The following is a 15,650-nucleotide window of genomic DNA, read 5'->3' on the forward strand; positions in this document are numbered from 1 at the left end:
CCGTCGATGTGATAGATGCCAACTCGCATTTGTAGCCACGAAATGGAACGATATTGTGAATTACGTTTATACAAACAAACAAAACTGTATATATTATAGCACAAGAAATAAAGAATGAGTATTGATCAAAAGCAGGTATTACTCGATTTGTCGTAGCAATAAAATCAATAACCTATCATTCTTTGTGAACTCGTCCTCTGTACTCGCTGCTCATCTCTCGTTGCACGAAAGTTAGACACTTTTCTTTCCTTTCCCTCCCAGGGGAGTTTGTGACAGGCTAGATGGACGCTTTACTTTAATTCATACGCACTCTTAACAAAAACACACACACTCATACAGAAATACCACCCAAAGCATATTTCAATGTCTCCACGGCACAGGTGCGGTGAATCGAACATTGAACGGGAAACTTCTTTCTGGCTATCATTCTTTGCACCTTTTTTTCCTTCTAAATTCTCCCACGGGAGTTAGGAGAGCAGAATGAACGATGGACGATGGACGGACTCACGCAAGACGGTCCAGAACACACACTGTTATTTATTCAAATGCACTATACCGAGTGATGGCCGATGGTGAGCTTTTCGGTTTAGCTCCTTCACTAACCCCTTTCTTTGCTTTTACCTTACACCGTGACCATCACCACCATCACTACCACCACCACCACAAAAGCAGCAGGATGCAAGGGAAGCTGGCACAGCGAGGAAAACCACGATGAAAGCACCAGGAACGATCCTAAACCGCACGGTTCGATGTCTTCATCAAAACTGAACGGGATGGTTCTGCAAGCAGCAGTGATCGGTTGTTGCGCCTCACCGAAGCGCGCTCTGTCCGGGGGCGATGGTGTCCTTTTCCTCTAGCCGAACGCGTGCATTGCCTTCGTCGGCCGGGGAAGGATCGAACGGAGCAGGCTGTGGTTCATTCGAGCAACAGCTTCTTTCTCCCGCCGGGTAGGAATAGAAGACATGAAGAGAGCTTCGATTGATGACCAAAAATTAATCACAAAGAACATGTTTCAATTTGTAGCGTTTTCCATTTTGTTTATAGAAATATCCATCTACGGTTGCTTCATAGTAATACAACATAACGTCGTAGGCTTTTGAATTCTGGTGAAAACATTGTTCGTTTCTCGGGGATGCCCTGTTGCTTCTCTGCTACTTGTCTCGTGTAGCTCGTCTTCTTGCCATGCGCATGTGCACCGCGCGCGTTTGCTGCCGCGTTGATTCGTGGTGTTCATCCTTCCAACGACTACCTGTTAATCAAAACATAAAAATCCGCTTCTATTTCATTCGTTCCGTACACACGACCGTTCCCCGGACAATATCCTTGGGCAGGAGGAAGCATTCCCTTTTAAATTAAAGTTATTTCAAAAACCATGGTTTGTGTGTATCAGGATTTGGAGATTATTAATTTAATAACATAAGACCACAATTTGCCCGATATTCTTACGGCGCATGCTAACGGGTCTGTGTGCCCCAAACGGTTCCACGGATGATTGGTTTGACTTGGTTGTCCCGGGGAATAAGCAACGCAGCAAACGGCAGAACGGTCAGAAGTGGACCATTTTGCCGAATTGGGTCAATGCAGCGACGAATATTGAATGCTGGAAACTGGGTGAACCTTGCTCAACATGAGGTGTATACACAGCTGTGTTGTCGAGTTTCCGCTGCGCATCGCATACCATCACGCGTCTCCGCATCCGAAGTCCGAGCTCGGTGAGGCCTTGTTTTGTTGCGGTAGGCGGCATCCCTCGTTTGCTGCTGGCATTCTGGGTCCACGGGTGAATGCTTTCATGCAGAGCATTATGCATTTATTGCGTTTTACGATTCCGGAAATGGGTCGAATAATGCAAATTGGAAGGTTTATCAGAGCGATCGAAACCTTTCTCTCTGGCAGCTGATTGAATCCTACCATCATTTATCCTTTTGTACGATAGCGTCCCATCATAACTTTGATCCGATCCAAACGAACGATAACGACCCATTAATGACGAGCATAAACAATAAGAATAGCATGCATGATTAGTATCCTTGCGCTCAAAAATCTGAATGAAGGATTAGCTTCTGTTGTTACACGGATTAAGTGATGATAATGTGATACTGTTATTCTTCTTGAAGGTGTATCTGTTTATTGATACTGAAGAGGTGGAATACGGTTGCATAATTAATCCCCTAATCGATTTTTCAATGTGTGTGGCATCATCACATAATATGAAGACTGTGTTATGCAAAATTGTGGCGTGTTAAGAGTTTTTGAATCTCTGTTAGTTACTTATTCACTTTCTAAATTTTCTATTAAAGTATAAGAAAGGAGCAGCAATGGCACCAAAAGGAAGAACACATGTTTCTAATTAAATTCATTTATTTCTAAGTATTTTCAAACGATCCTCGAATCAGTACCTACGAAAAACGACTACTGTTGCAAATTGGTTAAAACTGATCCGTTTTGGTAGCAACTTCAGTTTCCCTAGCAGACCGGAGATTGGAACGTTCCATGCTTCCTGTTGAGGCAGGTAATAATTTCAACGTGATACCAGCCGTTGCAGTCGGAGGAATGAACTGATGGTTTAGTTAGAGACAATCTCACTGTGGTGTTGTGTAAGGCAATCAGTGTCACTAATTGGATGGTGCTAATACTATGATGGGGGAAAATAAAGCCATCACCCGACACACAACATTACCAAAACCTGAAACCGATTACTATGCTGAAGTCTTGTTTGTGGTCTGGCGTCTGAGAAAGCGGATGCTTTCAACGTAGCCAGGGGTTTACAATCCCCGTTGTGTGGTTCAGCACCGAGGCTCGGATTATGCGTGCGAGAATTGATGATGGCCGGGGGTTTGTGGTTAGTTCTCCGCAAGTCACTGTCTGTCTGCAGTTGAGCTGTTGGTTTCCATTGGCTTTGACACCAAAAAACCACCGTCGGAGAAACATCATGTTTGTCCCTAGCAATGCTAGATAGTGAGAGCGCCTATAGTGCCGTGGCCTCCAACATTCATAATTCCCTTTGGTGCTGTTGGGCTGCTGTTTTCATCATCACCAGAAGACCCAACGCATGATTCTACTAAGAACAGTTTAGAATGAATTTCGTCTCATATTGCTTCAATGCTTTACACTCAAAGGACTACCGGTGCGAGGCATGATGCGATTTGGTATTCATAGGAAAGTTGTGACGGGACAACCAGAAGGGATTCCTTTCGATCTTTGGCTGTTCATCTTTTAGAAAACTTGTTGCAAGTGTATTGTTCTGTTAACTAGTAGTAAAAAAAAGACAAATAATTACCTTTACAAAAAATCTACTAATATTTATTAGTTGTTTTTATCACGCAAACAATTAACAATCTTGGATATTATCAACCTCTAAAAATCGGCCCAAATAATAAAAGAATGTTAAGTAAAGTTACTTATACATCGTTTTATCATTTGATACATCGCGATATTTTCGCCTTGTTTTATGATAAAAGAAAATCCAAAACTCAGAAAGCATTATATCTTATTTTAATAAATTTTACAACAACTTACGAGAGAGGAAATACCGGTATTGTACCATTCATGATGGACCTCTGTATCGGAGCTTCCTTTGAAGTGCATGTCTTGAACATACTCACCATCCAGACGTCGAAACGAAACTAGCAACCGCGCCGAGCCGAGATCCTCGCCCAGGACTTCAATATTCTTCGCTACCTTTGGCTGGATGGATTTGTTGACTTACCATTTGCCAAGGCAACGAGGAATTAACATATTTACCATGTTTCGTGCTCGCTTGCTATGATGCAACGTTACGCATGCTTCATTAGAAGACATGGCGCTCAGTGAGGCGGCACAAAATACAAATATAAAATCTGCCCTGCTGTCTTGTCCTGGCATTTGTGTTCTCCCAGAAATGACCCCAGGTTCTGATGTCAGCCGAGATGCATTTCCCGGTTGCAGCAGCGAAAGCCCAGCTTGAGAATAGAGTGCTAATTAAATATACATCAACAACATTGCGCGCCGAACAGAGGTCCGGCTATGTCAGGAGCCTTGCTGGGGTAGCTCTTTCTATGAATAATAACAATCCCACGCTGATGACTGTTTCCGGCGTAGCAGATGACCCCCTACCAGGCGGCTTGGTCGGGCGATGTTAAAAGTATAAACAGAAACAAACGGAAAAAATCAACAATTATAAAGCGAGTAATGACGAACGTGTCATGCGGAAATGCATCCAGCGATGGATTGCCGGTTTATGCAATCAGAACGCAGAAAAGCATACTTTCCATCAGTGCCCCGTCTGTCTGTTTGTCTGTCTGTCGGTATACAGAAACTTCTGATTGGTATGAATTCCCGAGATAAATGAAAAGTGGAGCAGCAATAGGAAAAGTTTTCTATTCTACCTGGCGACAGCACAGAGTTGGGTAACAAGTTTCAAACAACAAAATTGCCCCCTGGGCGAATAGCATTACGATTGGCCTGCCAATAATCCCGGAAGTTAAAATATAATTAATTAACTCAACACGCTGATACGCGGTGGATTAAAATACGCGTTTTAATTGCCACCTCCGGGAGTATAAATTTAATTATCACAAATCGACTGTTCATGTGTAAGGCGATTGATTATGCATTGATGTCGAGCGTGATTGAGCGTAGTATTAGGGTGAAAAAAGCTGTGTACAGTTGTTGATGCTTTTCCTTTTTATGATGCATTTCAAAAGTTGTCCCAATAATGTATAATGAAAGCGAATAAGGTTGGACTGATTAATTGAAATAAAACTGATTTCCGAAAAACAAAATTAAAAGCATTTCCTGTGGTTCCCACTCCAACGTTGAAATCATCTCGACAGCTATGCTCGGTCCGGTCCGGTTCGAGTTCGAGCAGTGTGGTGGTGTTTGCATTCGCCGCGACAATTCCCCTCTAACGCGCGCGTGTATCGTAACCGAACCGAAGTTCATTCTGTTGGACAGAGGGGAGCATCGGTAACATGCAACAGTTTTTCCCGGCACAAAACCTTGCACCGCAGCAGCTCCGTCTGGGTTCGGGCCATCACACTCTGCACCACACGGTAGTAGGTCATCGTTCGTGGTGTGTCAAACATCTGGGCTACGGAGCAGCGTCGTATCCTGTGCCGAGATGGATCCGCGAATTTGGCCGGGATGTCTCTCTCTCTGGTGTGTTTTGCGTTCCGTGCTTCGGCTGCTGATTGATGTTGATGGTTGTGTTGACTTACAGCACTAGCGATACCCGTACTCGATGGATTCGTCACGTAGAACGTCCCCGGAATTAATCGCTATGACCGTAGCTGGCAATTATCATGCGAGTTGTAGCCAACGAAAGCGATATCGATCCACAGCACTCCCTGTTGTTCGCAGCAATCTTCACCGGCTAGAGGTAATGGCGTGCTTCCATCTTTTCGTGTGTTTATTAACTTTCGCCCTGTATCCGTTGCAGCTCCGTTCCAGGCGGGCTACCCACTGGTTATTGGGACCGCCTCGGGCGCACCATGGAACGTCGAAAAAGGGATCCACTGGACCGATTTTTGAAGGCTGGGCACATAAACATTAATGAGACCATGATTGACCGTTCGGGCAGCCCAGGAACATGCTACGTTAGCCGTGCTGGAGGCGCCAGGTACTTCACGGCTCATGGAATGTATTTCGTCAGTTGGCGCCAGGGATATTGTTTGAAGGATGCTTGTTTCAAAACGTTTGTCCCTCCATTACGTGATTAGAGGTTAGACTTCTCTTTGCTTCTACTTTCATACAGCAATGAACACGCAATGAACAGAGCTACTACTTTACTTAGAGTGTTTATAATGGTTTGGGTTATTGGAATGTTTTCCATTTATCGAATAATAGCGCCATTAAAGGGCTAGAACACGTATTTATAAACTCAATTTTCTTGTTGGCATTAAAAAAAGACTATTTTCATGCAAACCTGTACACCAACTTTCCTAAAGCTTGAGCAGCGCAGAGCCACTCGCATAGAATTCATTTTCTGGGCTACTACGATAAGCCATAAAAGTATCGCAAATCATTGCCAACAGATGTCGTCACTGACGTCAGACACTCAGCCGTTTAAGGGTTAAGCTTAGGTCATGGGAATTGTACTCCAGTTCATCGTTACTCTTATCTATACGCTGCTACATCAACAATAGTACCAACATATTGTGCCCGAAACGGTCTGTCCGATATTGCAGATCATCATATTGGCTTATCTAGAGTGTACTACGGTGTCTCGAATGGATGCTCCCGATAAGCACCACTATACAATATACGATTATGATAAAGTAGAATCGGTCATTTATTCAATGGTTCTGCCTAGAGTTATCGTACCATTTCAGCAACCGTAGCGTAATCTTATCAACTTGCTCAGGAGTGTTATTTGTAATCGTTGATAGCAGACAATAGCAATCTATTTCGATCGTAAGTACCTTATGCGTGTAAATATTTCTTTGCGTAGGTATTGATAAAGTCTACGTAGTATGACACCTTGGTCAGCACTCCCGGGTACGGGGGGGAAGCGCACGGTTTGACACTCCACGATACAATACCAACTTGAACTCCATTCAACAGCAACGGACCACCAGAGTCGCCCTGCGAATGTCGAAAAAAATTTGTTCGTTACTGGTGTCCAAATCCAAGTTATCCGATTTGGGGCCTATGCGTTACTTACACTGCACTGTCCTTTCCAACCGCCAGGCTCGGCAGCACACATTTGCATCGGATAGATGTGGTTGCTGTGGATTTGGTTACATTTCTCGTTCGATACAAGGTAGTAGTCAACTTCTTGCAGTGTGGTTTGTACGGGACCTTCTGTAGCGTTACGACCCCAACCAATCAGCGTAACAACAACGTTCTCATTCGCGTTATTTGGCCCGAAGTCCACCTCCATGAAACGATTCGGAATCCGAACCGGTTGCACGGTTTCACTGAACACTAGCGGCTTGCGCAGTTTAAGTAGAGCGATGTCATCGATATAGCTATCACTAGGATTATACCCAGGGTGGATGACAACGTCCTCGATGTCATACACAGACTCATCAACTGGGCGCGAAATGTCGGTACGTCCAACCTGCACCGTCTGGGCCAATGGCGTCGTCCAATCGACGCAATGAGCCGCTGTTAAAATCCAGAACTCGTTCAAAATGCTTCCTCCACAGGAGTGGCCACCGGTGGAGCCACGCAGCGACACGATGAACGGATAGTCTTCGATTGAAGCATCCGTTCCATTCACTATTCTGGCATTGTCGATCGGTCCTCCTAAAGAGATTTTGTGCAAGAGAAAACACTTAGTAGCGGGTAAACTTCATGGAGCCAGTACATCACAGACCTTGCACAGCTCCTAACGCCACCAGAAGCACTCCTAGTAGAAGAAACATTTTGCAGTCCTGCTACAGCCGAACTACTCGAGAATACTGTTGAACAGATGCAATGATAATCCATTCTTTTATACGCCGTGGCCGCCTAATCGCACGATAAGCCGGCTTGTGCGAAGCTCATTCCAACTGATACGGGTTGAATGAAATCTTTCCCATTATTTATTACTACGATGGCACTTTGTGCAAAGTGACTGATTGAAGTTGAAGGGAGTTTTCATCTAGCAAACACAAATAAGTAGCTGCGCGATATGATTGTTTGCCGCTTCGATAAAAAATAGTGCAGTGAGGTATGTCATGCACAATTCATCGCAGTTTATATACTCTTCTAGTTAATAATATCACACAAAATTAAAAAAAAACATTGTCATTGAACAACTTGTTAATTTTTATATGAATAATGTTTCTGTATTTATAGGGCAAAGAGAATATTTTCACCTTGTTTCTTACTCTTGATGTGAAAAAAGCTCTTTTCTAATTGACAATAAGTTTTCGTTAATACAAAGTCAAATAATTAAATTTGATTAATCGAATTAAATCTATATTAAGGAAGGGCTTTGGTTAATATGGGTAAAAAAGGCTTATTTTTGACGATTTTTGGTGAACCATTCCACTTAAGTTTTTCAAAATAACGTCATAATAAACTACAACTTTTCAAGAATATTTTGTTCTATTTTGGAGAAGATTGACTAAAAACTACAGTGACCGGCATAAGTAAAAGCCCACCCCTTGATTTTTGTAGATTTTTGATTGTAAATCCTACATTTTCTATCGTATCCGGCAAGTGTAGTGGTTTTCTTGAAGGTTTAACATTCCTCTTTCAGTTTCACTAGCTTTCATCTCGATTGGATTGATAACAAATTTTTGATAAATGTTTAAATGAGAGATGGTCGATCACAGATGTGACAAAAGTAAAAGCCCACCTACAAGAAATTTCCCTAACAATTAATATGGTCCATCCTTAGCTCAGATTTTAAGTTACAGGTGTTTTGGCATGACGTCTACACGATTTCAGGTGTATTGAGGTTCAAACTGGTTGAATAACTTCCAAAAAAATAATTGTTTTGATAATAACATAATTCTTAATGAAATTTTTATCTAAAATTTCCCACAAATTCTTGATCCGTTAAAAATCTTGGCTTTGAGAAGGCCATTTGAGAAGGGGAGTGACACGGGAACATTAAAAAATATTAGTTATTTTAGCAGCATGTTTAGGATCACTGCCCTGCTGCATAACAAAAGTGCTTTTAAATGGGCTTATTCGTACTGAGTCCATCAAATAGTTATTAAGGGTGTCAACATAATTTTCGCCCGCCATAATACCATCATTTTCTTTAAATTGTCCACAAGAGCCATGGAAAATCCACCCCGCAACTTCATACTACCACCTCCGTGCTTGATTATGACCGGTACATTACGTTCTTGCAAACCATGGTTTATTTTCCGCCAACCTCTTTCGTGATAGTTTATATTGAATGCTTCCATTTATGATTCGCCAGACTATAGAACATTGCTCTAGCCTTCTTTTAACTTGGTTACACATTTCCGGGTGAAATTCAAACGTTTAACCATATTTTTGGCTTATAAACGGAAGACTTTTAGCATACGCACTCTTGTACTCATGTAGAGCTATTCTAATATGGCATAGTTTGCTCCAAAATAGACAGTGACAGGGTTATCATGATGGAACAGATAGTTAATTCTAACGATTTCCTAATCTCTGGAATGGTTTTTATCATTTGTTCGATCATTCGTCTTCCCAGAACGTCTGGTTTTATATCTCATTTACTAATCTGATGAACATTGGTGATTAGTCATGATGGCATAAAGGCATCCCCTACTAATAATATTTTTCTGTTAATATCTGTTGAGACTCATGATTGCTGCATAAGAAGATTTCAGGCATGCAACGATTTCTTTTCCTCCCATACACCCATTTCTTTAGCGAAAACCCGTGCGCAATCGATTTACTACTGGAACTACTACGATTGAAGGATTAAATTACTGTAACCAATAATAGGGGGGGGGGGGGGGGGAACCTAAAACTTTAAAACAGATGTAAACTAAAGGCCTAACAAAGATATAGTAACCAGAGGGCTTTAGTAGAGTCACAATAATATTTATTGTAAAGTGGGCTTTTACTTTTGTCACATCTGTGATCGACCATCTCTTATTTGAGCAATTATCAAAAATTTGTTATCAAACCAATCGAGATGAAAGCTAGTGAAACTGAAAGAGGAATGTTCAAGCTTTAAGAAAACCACTACACTTGCCGGATACGATAGAAAATGTAGGATTTACAGTCGAAAATCTACAAAAATGAAGGGGTGGGCTTTTACTTATGCCGGTCACTGTATGTTCATTGCATCCAATGCAGAACGGCAAGTTTGCAAAAATGTACTTTTTGCAGTGCCCATGGTAGCCACGTGCTGGGTCATCTGAAATGTTCAAATGAATATTGTTTTGGATTTCTGGCGGATTTTTGAAGTTGCTGATTGAAAAGTGATGCGTTTTACGAGGTTGCCTCAAAAAGCGAGTTTTACATATATCACATAGTGCACAGATTATGTGTTCAACATTTCAAATCGATCGGTCCAGTAGTTTTTATGCTACGATGGGCACCGACTTTGGAGAAACCGCTTCAAAGTTGCGAGATGCATTCATCCTTGTATGAAAGGCAGATTTTCAAAAATCAATTCTTTGTCAGTTTTGCTTCGATTGATCCCAAAATTTTACACAATACTCTTGAAAGATTAAACCCCATTGACAAAAAGGTATGCAACCGGGTTTATTAACGCTTATTAGACCCGTCGGCAGAACAATTTTAAGTCTATTAAACAATAATAGATCCGGTTGCATACATTTAGTCAATGGGGAACACTCATAAAAAATGTAAAAAGTAAATGCGAAGAAATAAAATAATAAATCGAAGCCCCCCTTAAAGCTGTTCACACACGATCAAAGCTTTCACGTTACTCAGGAAAGCTTTTGTGACCCGCCGACTGTCTCGGCTAAGTTACGATTCAGCAAGCTCGGAAAGTCGGGAAAACTGAGATTTTCTCTCTAGCGCTAGTAGCTTTTCTTTCACTTGGTCGAGCTTTAATTCTCCTGTAATTTGTTGCGTACAGAATCCTGTAATCGTGAAATCAGGTTCTCGTACAGCTATCCTTCCAGAAGATCCAGGAAAATATTATTGGCACTGTAGTATTCAAAAGAATATTACAGGACAGACCTCTTGAAATTCAAGCTTTGAAAGTAACATATTACAAAAATACGTTGTTAAAAAAATCACATTGTTTTTGCATCTACCAGATGGAGTACTAATCGTACGACGCTGTGGAACATCTGCGAAATAATTCAAATAGAATGAATTCTATGATTATTTATTTGTACTATTTTTTAAATGATAATCAAAACCATAGTTTTGCGCACTTAAAATTGGACCAGACAACTTTAATGCAAAATAATAGAATTACTTGCGAAAACCCTCCATTTCTTTGTACTTTACTACGATTTATTTATCTTATCTAATACGATAATAAACAACAATATCATTAGAGTAAAGTAAAATAAATCGTTTCTTGCATTTACAAAACTTCATTTTATTAGAAAAGTTGTGAGGGTCGAACTAATGAGCATTTATAGGAATTAACCCTTACGACCGTTTAAGGCCACTGTCCTACAGCTGTGTAAATAGCGATGTGTGTTTGCTCTCTCATTCCACGCAGATGACTGGCGGTTATGGTCAGACCACGGTAAAGCAATCATCAACCAACAGCCGTGAGAGTAACTGCTTCATCAGTTCTTCTCAATCATAACTGCAATGTATATTCTGCTTTTGATCTTCATATTGGCTTCTGCCGTTCCTGATACTAAGTGTGTAAAGAAATCATCTGCTAATAAAATCGACCAAGATGACGATCTGGTACCCCCAAACATGACGGAGCGTGTAAATAGTGCGAATCGAATGACTTAATGTCTACCTTAATTGCAGTTTCCAATCTACGAGTGTGACACCCGAACCCGAGATTGGACACAACGTTGTTTGGTTCAAATGACAAACGCCCAGCTTTCGTTAGATCTGTGTCGTACCGGTGAGGTATGTGGCTAAAGCTCGTGAATCACCTTTCACAACTCGATTCTAAACACTGAACAACATGTTTTCGCAATAGAAACCTGATCAACCGTACGTGCAACGATGTGTAAGGCAGTTGAAAGCGATTGGAAAATCCTGCCCACAACCTGCATCCGTTGCCGATATGGCGAATGATATGATGATGCATAACCCACCGCCGCCTCCATCATCACCAAATGCTCCAAAGTTGCGCACGGCTAAGAAAGAAAAGACCAAGAAACTAGATAAGCCATATGATAAAGATGTATTATCATTGTGAAGTCAAAAAAAACATAAAAAATGGCGTCGACAATAAAGAAATGTTAGTGAACTGAATGAGAATATTGAAGATTTCTAGACAAGTATAGGATGTTCTTGTTGTTCTGAATGTTGTAATAAAGTTTATCTTTTAAGTAATACCATAGGATGTGTAGAAGATCGGATCGGATCACAACATCGAATAGTCGTGTAGCAGGACGCGTTAGCCGTAAAGTACCTGATCAATTCTAATTAACGCATTAGTCAATCACATATACCATCATCAATCGCCCAATATATATATATGTTCGGCAGACGCTTCATCGAACACTCCAATCCATTACCGTATTCACTTTGCCGGATAAACTGCCGCGCGAAGGAGGGCCTCGGCACATAAAGTATGTCCAACGGAGTGAAACTCCGTCCAGACGATGACGAATGTTGGAGAATTTCTCGACGAGAACTTCTAAATTAAACGTCATCCCATACAAATCCGTCGAGAAGTTATCGCGATAACTGGAATGCACGTGTAGACAGCGAGCAAGCGAGAACGAGTGAAAACCCCCTTAGGAGCTGTCAAATCGTATGTAAACAGTAGGGCGAGAAAGTTATCGCGATAACTTTTGCTCAAATTGAGCAAAAGTTATCGCGATAACTTTGTTGCTCGTCTGGACGGAGTTACGGAAATAGCCCAACACCCCACCCCGGTTGCGCCCTCTGCGCTGGAGGAAAAGCTGCTTTCCGCTGGCTTGTGCTTCTCCTCGAACTCCTCGCCGTCTTGAAGCCGAAGCGAAGGCGAAAGACGTATGGAATGTGAACGTCAAGCCGGTGGAAGCTGGAAGCAAATCAGTGGCTCTTCTTTCGGTGTGTGCCGCAGCGAGCGAGCGATGTAGGACTGTGATTTAGTGGATGTTGCGTAGGAAAGGGCGACGCGGCATGACTTGCCGCACACTAAAGTGGCGATCGCGGGTGCGGTGCGGAACACATAAAAATCCCCGGTCCGCAACGAGGCTTCTTCCTTCTTTTTTTAACAGGCATTCCATGGAATTCGGTTTCAAGAGGCACTCTGCTGGAAGCAGGAGAGATCCTTTCTTCACGACATTCTTCGGTTTCCGGTTGGTGCCAAATTTTATGGTCAACCGGAAACCCCGAAAACATGCTGTAGCAATGTGGTACCAGCACGCCAGTGCCAGTGGACAGGTCAGGTAGGAGGTGGTAGATGGGAGGATGGGGGGGGGGGGTATAGTCACAGACACGTTTCAAGTACGCACTTTTCTGCGGTGCCGGTGGACGTTTACACAGATGGTGGATGTGGCCACAGTGATAGACACAAAAACGAACCGACGGATTGTTTGGTGCCCTATAATCTGATCAAGTTTCTTACATGTTTCATGTAATTCTATTAACTAAACTTTAATCTAGTGGTCGGGAATAGAAAGAAAATTTTAAATAAAATTCATTTCCATATATGTTTTCTTGAAACGCACTGTTATGTATTGGCGTAACCCTCATTCGTACGACACATTGACAATCGATAGCACGGGCATGGGTTTTCAACCAGAAAGAGGGAACTTGTGAGGTCCCACAAACCGGGGGCAACCTTTTTCCAGCTACCAGCCCCTCCGATATCCACTCATTTATTCATCCTGTCACCGGTGGTGCGTGACTACGCACTCCACGAACCCGAATACTCGTCTCGATCTCACATGCACGCACGCACGCACGCACGCATGCATCTTCTTGGTCTTCAAAACGTGACATTTCACGAGCGAACAGAAAGAAACAATCGCAAGCCTGTCTGTGTGTGTGTGTGTGAAGATGGAAGAGAGTGCCGGTTGGGGTCATAAATTGCGGCTCCGGGTAATGTACAACGCTTCCAAGCCAAGAGGATTCGCGTGGCTAAGTCGTGATTCGTGACTGACTTTTCCCGGAATGTTGTTGCTGTGATTTTAACAAACTATTGTTTTTTTTCTTGCCTACTGCAATGAGGCGGATGTTTGTCACCGAACGAATCGCTTTCCATTTCGTTGCAGTATCTCTCAGATGTTCGCTCTCTCTCTCTCTTCTGAACATCCGCTCCAAGAGCCTGTCTTTCCGGTAGCACAGAAATGGTAAGCAGGATGTTCCTGTCGTACTGCCGGTCGACTTTCTATATCATTCATTTTCGTCTGGTAGGTTGTTTGAGTATGAGCTGACACTGGACGGTTTGGGTGCTTGTCGTTTGTCCAGCGCTCTAGTAGCTTCATAAATGATTCCTGGAATGATGCATGGTGATGCTTCCGGATAAAAATTTTCCCGCCATCCGGCTTCAACGAATTGTGTCTTACGAGCTTCAAGGTACTGGTATTAATTTGATTGACATCTAATGAACAGCCTTTCACCCGAGTGTGAGAGTCGTCGCGATTGCCAGGGGTTAGTGAATGGCTGCAATTTGAAGTGCTTTCAGTAACCAGAATTCTTATTTTCATTTTAAATTTCATATTATAAAAATTTGATCGAAAAAGTACAACTTCTAGTTAAGTTGTCGAACTGATTTTAAATGTTTTTTCAGTGTATCAGGCATAGCTCAAACATGACAATTAAAGTTTTATCTAAAACAGCACATTTACACAAATATTATGGCTATTACGATAGTGGTCGTTAACAAACACATTATAATTATTGTAGTTACATTTAGTGTTGATAGCGTTTTGTTTTGTTGCAGCTGTTTGGTTTAGTCCAAACATAGTTCAACTGTTTTGCCTTTTTTATTATATTACTACTATGGAGAAATTGATTGCTTCTAGGGTTCTTGTTGTTAAACGTAAAAAATTACTTGTAGGGTGTATTGTAATGCATCTTGGGTGTTGATTAAAATAAAAGCATTTCTTCGTTATTCTGTTTTTTTTCATTCGTTTACAAATTAAGAATGTCTACCAAGCGGTATTTGTTAAAAATGCGTAATATTTAAATCTAATTTTTCTAGAAATGCTCCAAACTATTGCTGCATAGAGTCAAATGGACTACGATGCCAGTCTGGTATCGCACACAGCTGTACAATTCAGTCACCCCAATTTAACGGTGCCACTCGTCTGAATAACCATGAGGGCATTCTCCCGAGCATGTCTGGAGGGTAGCAGTGTTATAGAAAGGGGTATGGTAATTTTGGACTGAACTAACTTGTGAACTTGTGTATTTGACCAAAAACGGTCAGTTGACCTTAACCACCGTTGCGCTTGTCCTCGGCGTGTTAATGATGAATGAGCGAAAACGGTATTATGGTGATCGATTTTGCAGCAGACGCGAGGGTGCGATGTGTTCGATGATGAAAGCTGATACCTTGGCTGGCTGATGCCTCAGCTGCTGAAAGGGGGGACGGGACTAATGACTTCCCCGTATAGAAAGACCTGTTTGCATAGGATACCCTGCTAGCTGCAGGGTCTGGCCCTGTTGTAAGCGTAAACAACATCAGTTTTCCCAATAAAATAGCCTCGTTTCTTCTGGTGATTAGGGAACCGCTCTCGTGTTTTGTGACATCCGCTGGCCGCCACCATATGCGAGAATTTGAAAAGCTTCGCAATCGACAGATCGTTGAGGACGAGCCATAGATTAATTGTTCTATTTCTTGCATGGTATTGATTTGATTAGTAAGTACTTTATTAAAGAATAAACAACGTCCAAATAAATAATGATATGTAAGCTAATATTAGTTAATCGAGGGAAATCCTTCAAACAGCCAAACAAAGACGAAAGAGCAGAAAGGAAACGTTAGTCACAGTCACTGCATCCGCAAGTTATGGTTTGACAATGCAGTTCATATCTCCCTCCCTCCCCGGCTGTGCATAACCTTAAAACAAAACCGAGCCTGGTACCTTTGGACCAAACCGGACGGAAATTGCATCGGTTGCGCTCCGGTTTTGCTGGCATTCGCCAACGCACCGGCCGAACACCGGGAA

At 42.1% G+C, this 15,650-nt stretch overlaps 2 protein-coding genes and 2 long non-coding RNA genes across 4 annotated transcripts in view; 2 read left to right on the forward strand and 2 right to left on the reverse strand.

Annotated features, from left to right (window-relative positions):
- Positions 1-755, reverse strand: part of LOC125957783 (uncharacterized) — a 9,518-nt gene extending 8,763 nt beyond the window's left edge. Inside the window, exon 1 of the long non-coding RNA XR_007469255.1 lies at positions 622-755. This is a non-coding gene — a long non-coding RNA (uncharacterized LOC125957783). The remainder of the gene's footprint in view (positions 1-621) is intronic.
- Positions 756-5,035: 4,280 nt separating this feature from the next.
- Positions 5,036-5,841, forward strand: LOC125958304 (uncharacterized). The gene is made up of 3 exons (XR_007469315.1): positions 5,036-5,136; positions 5,198-5,356; positions 5,417-5,841. It is a non-coding gene; the product is annotated as an uncharacterized LOC125958304 (long non-coding RNA).
- A 412-nt stretch (positions 5,842-6,253) lies between these two features.
- LOC125957095 (chymotrypsin-1-like) lies at positions 6,254-7,377 on the reverse strand. Its single transcript, XM_049689522.1, has 3 exons — positions 7,298-7,377; positions 6,641-7,227; positions 6,254-6,561 (listed from the first exon to the last, which is right to left on the reverse strand). Exons 1-3 carry the CDS (start codon positions 7,344-7,346, stop codon positions 6,400-6,402), a joined length of 798 nt encoding a protein of 265 aa, XP_049545479.1. The 5' UTR covers positions 7,347-7,377; the 3' UTR covers positions 6,254-6,399.
- Positions 7,378-11,108: 3,731 nt separating this feature from the next.
- Positions 11,109-11,863, forward strand: LOC125957245 (uncharacterized). The gene is made up of 3 exons (XM_049689807.1): positions 11,109-11,268; positions 11,338-11,442; positions 11,516-11,863. The coding sequence occupies exons 1-3, from the start codon at positions 11,167-11,169 to the stop codon at positions 11,735-11,737; spliced, it is 429 nt and encodes a 142-aa protein (XP_049545764.1). The 5' UTR covers positions 11,109-11,166; the 3' UTR covers positions 11,738-11,863.
- Positions 11,864-15,650: the final 3,787 nt, after the last annotated feature.

The sequence above is a fragment of the Anopheles darlingi genome, chromosome 3 (genome assembly GCF_943734745.1).
Source record: "Anopheles darlingi chromosome 3, idAnoDarlMG_H_01, whole genome shotgun sequence".
Taxonomy (NCBI): domain Eukaryota; kingdom Metazoa; phylum Arthropoda; class Insecta; order Diptera; family Culicidae; genus Anopheles; species Anopheles darlingi.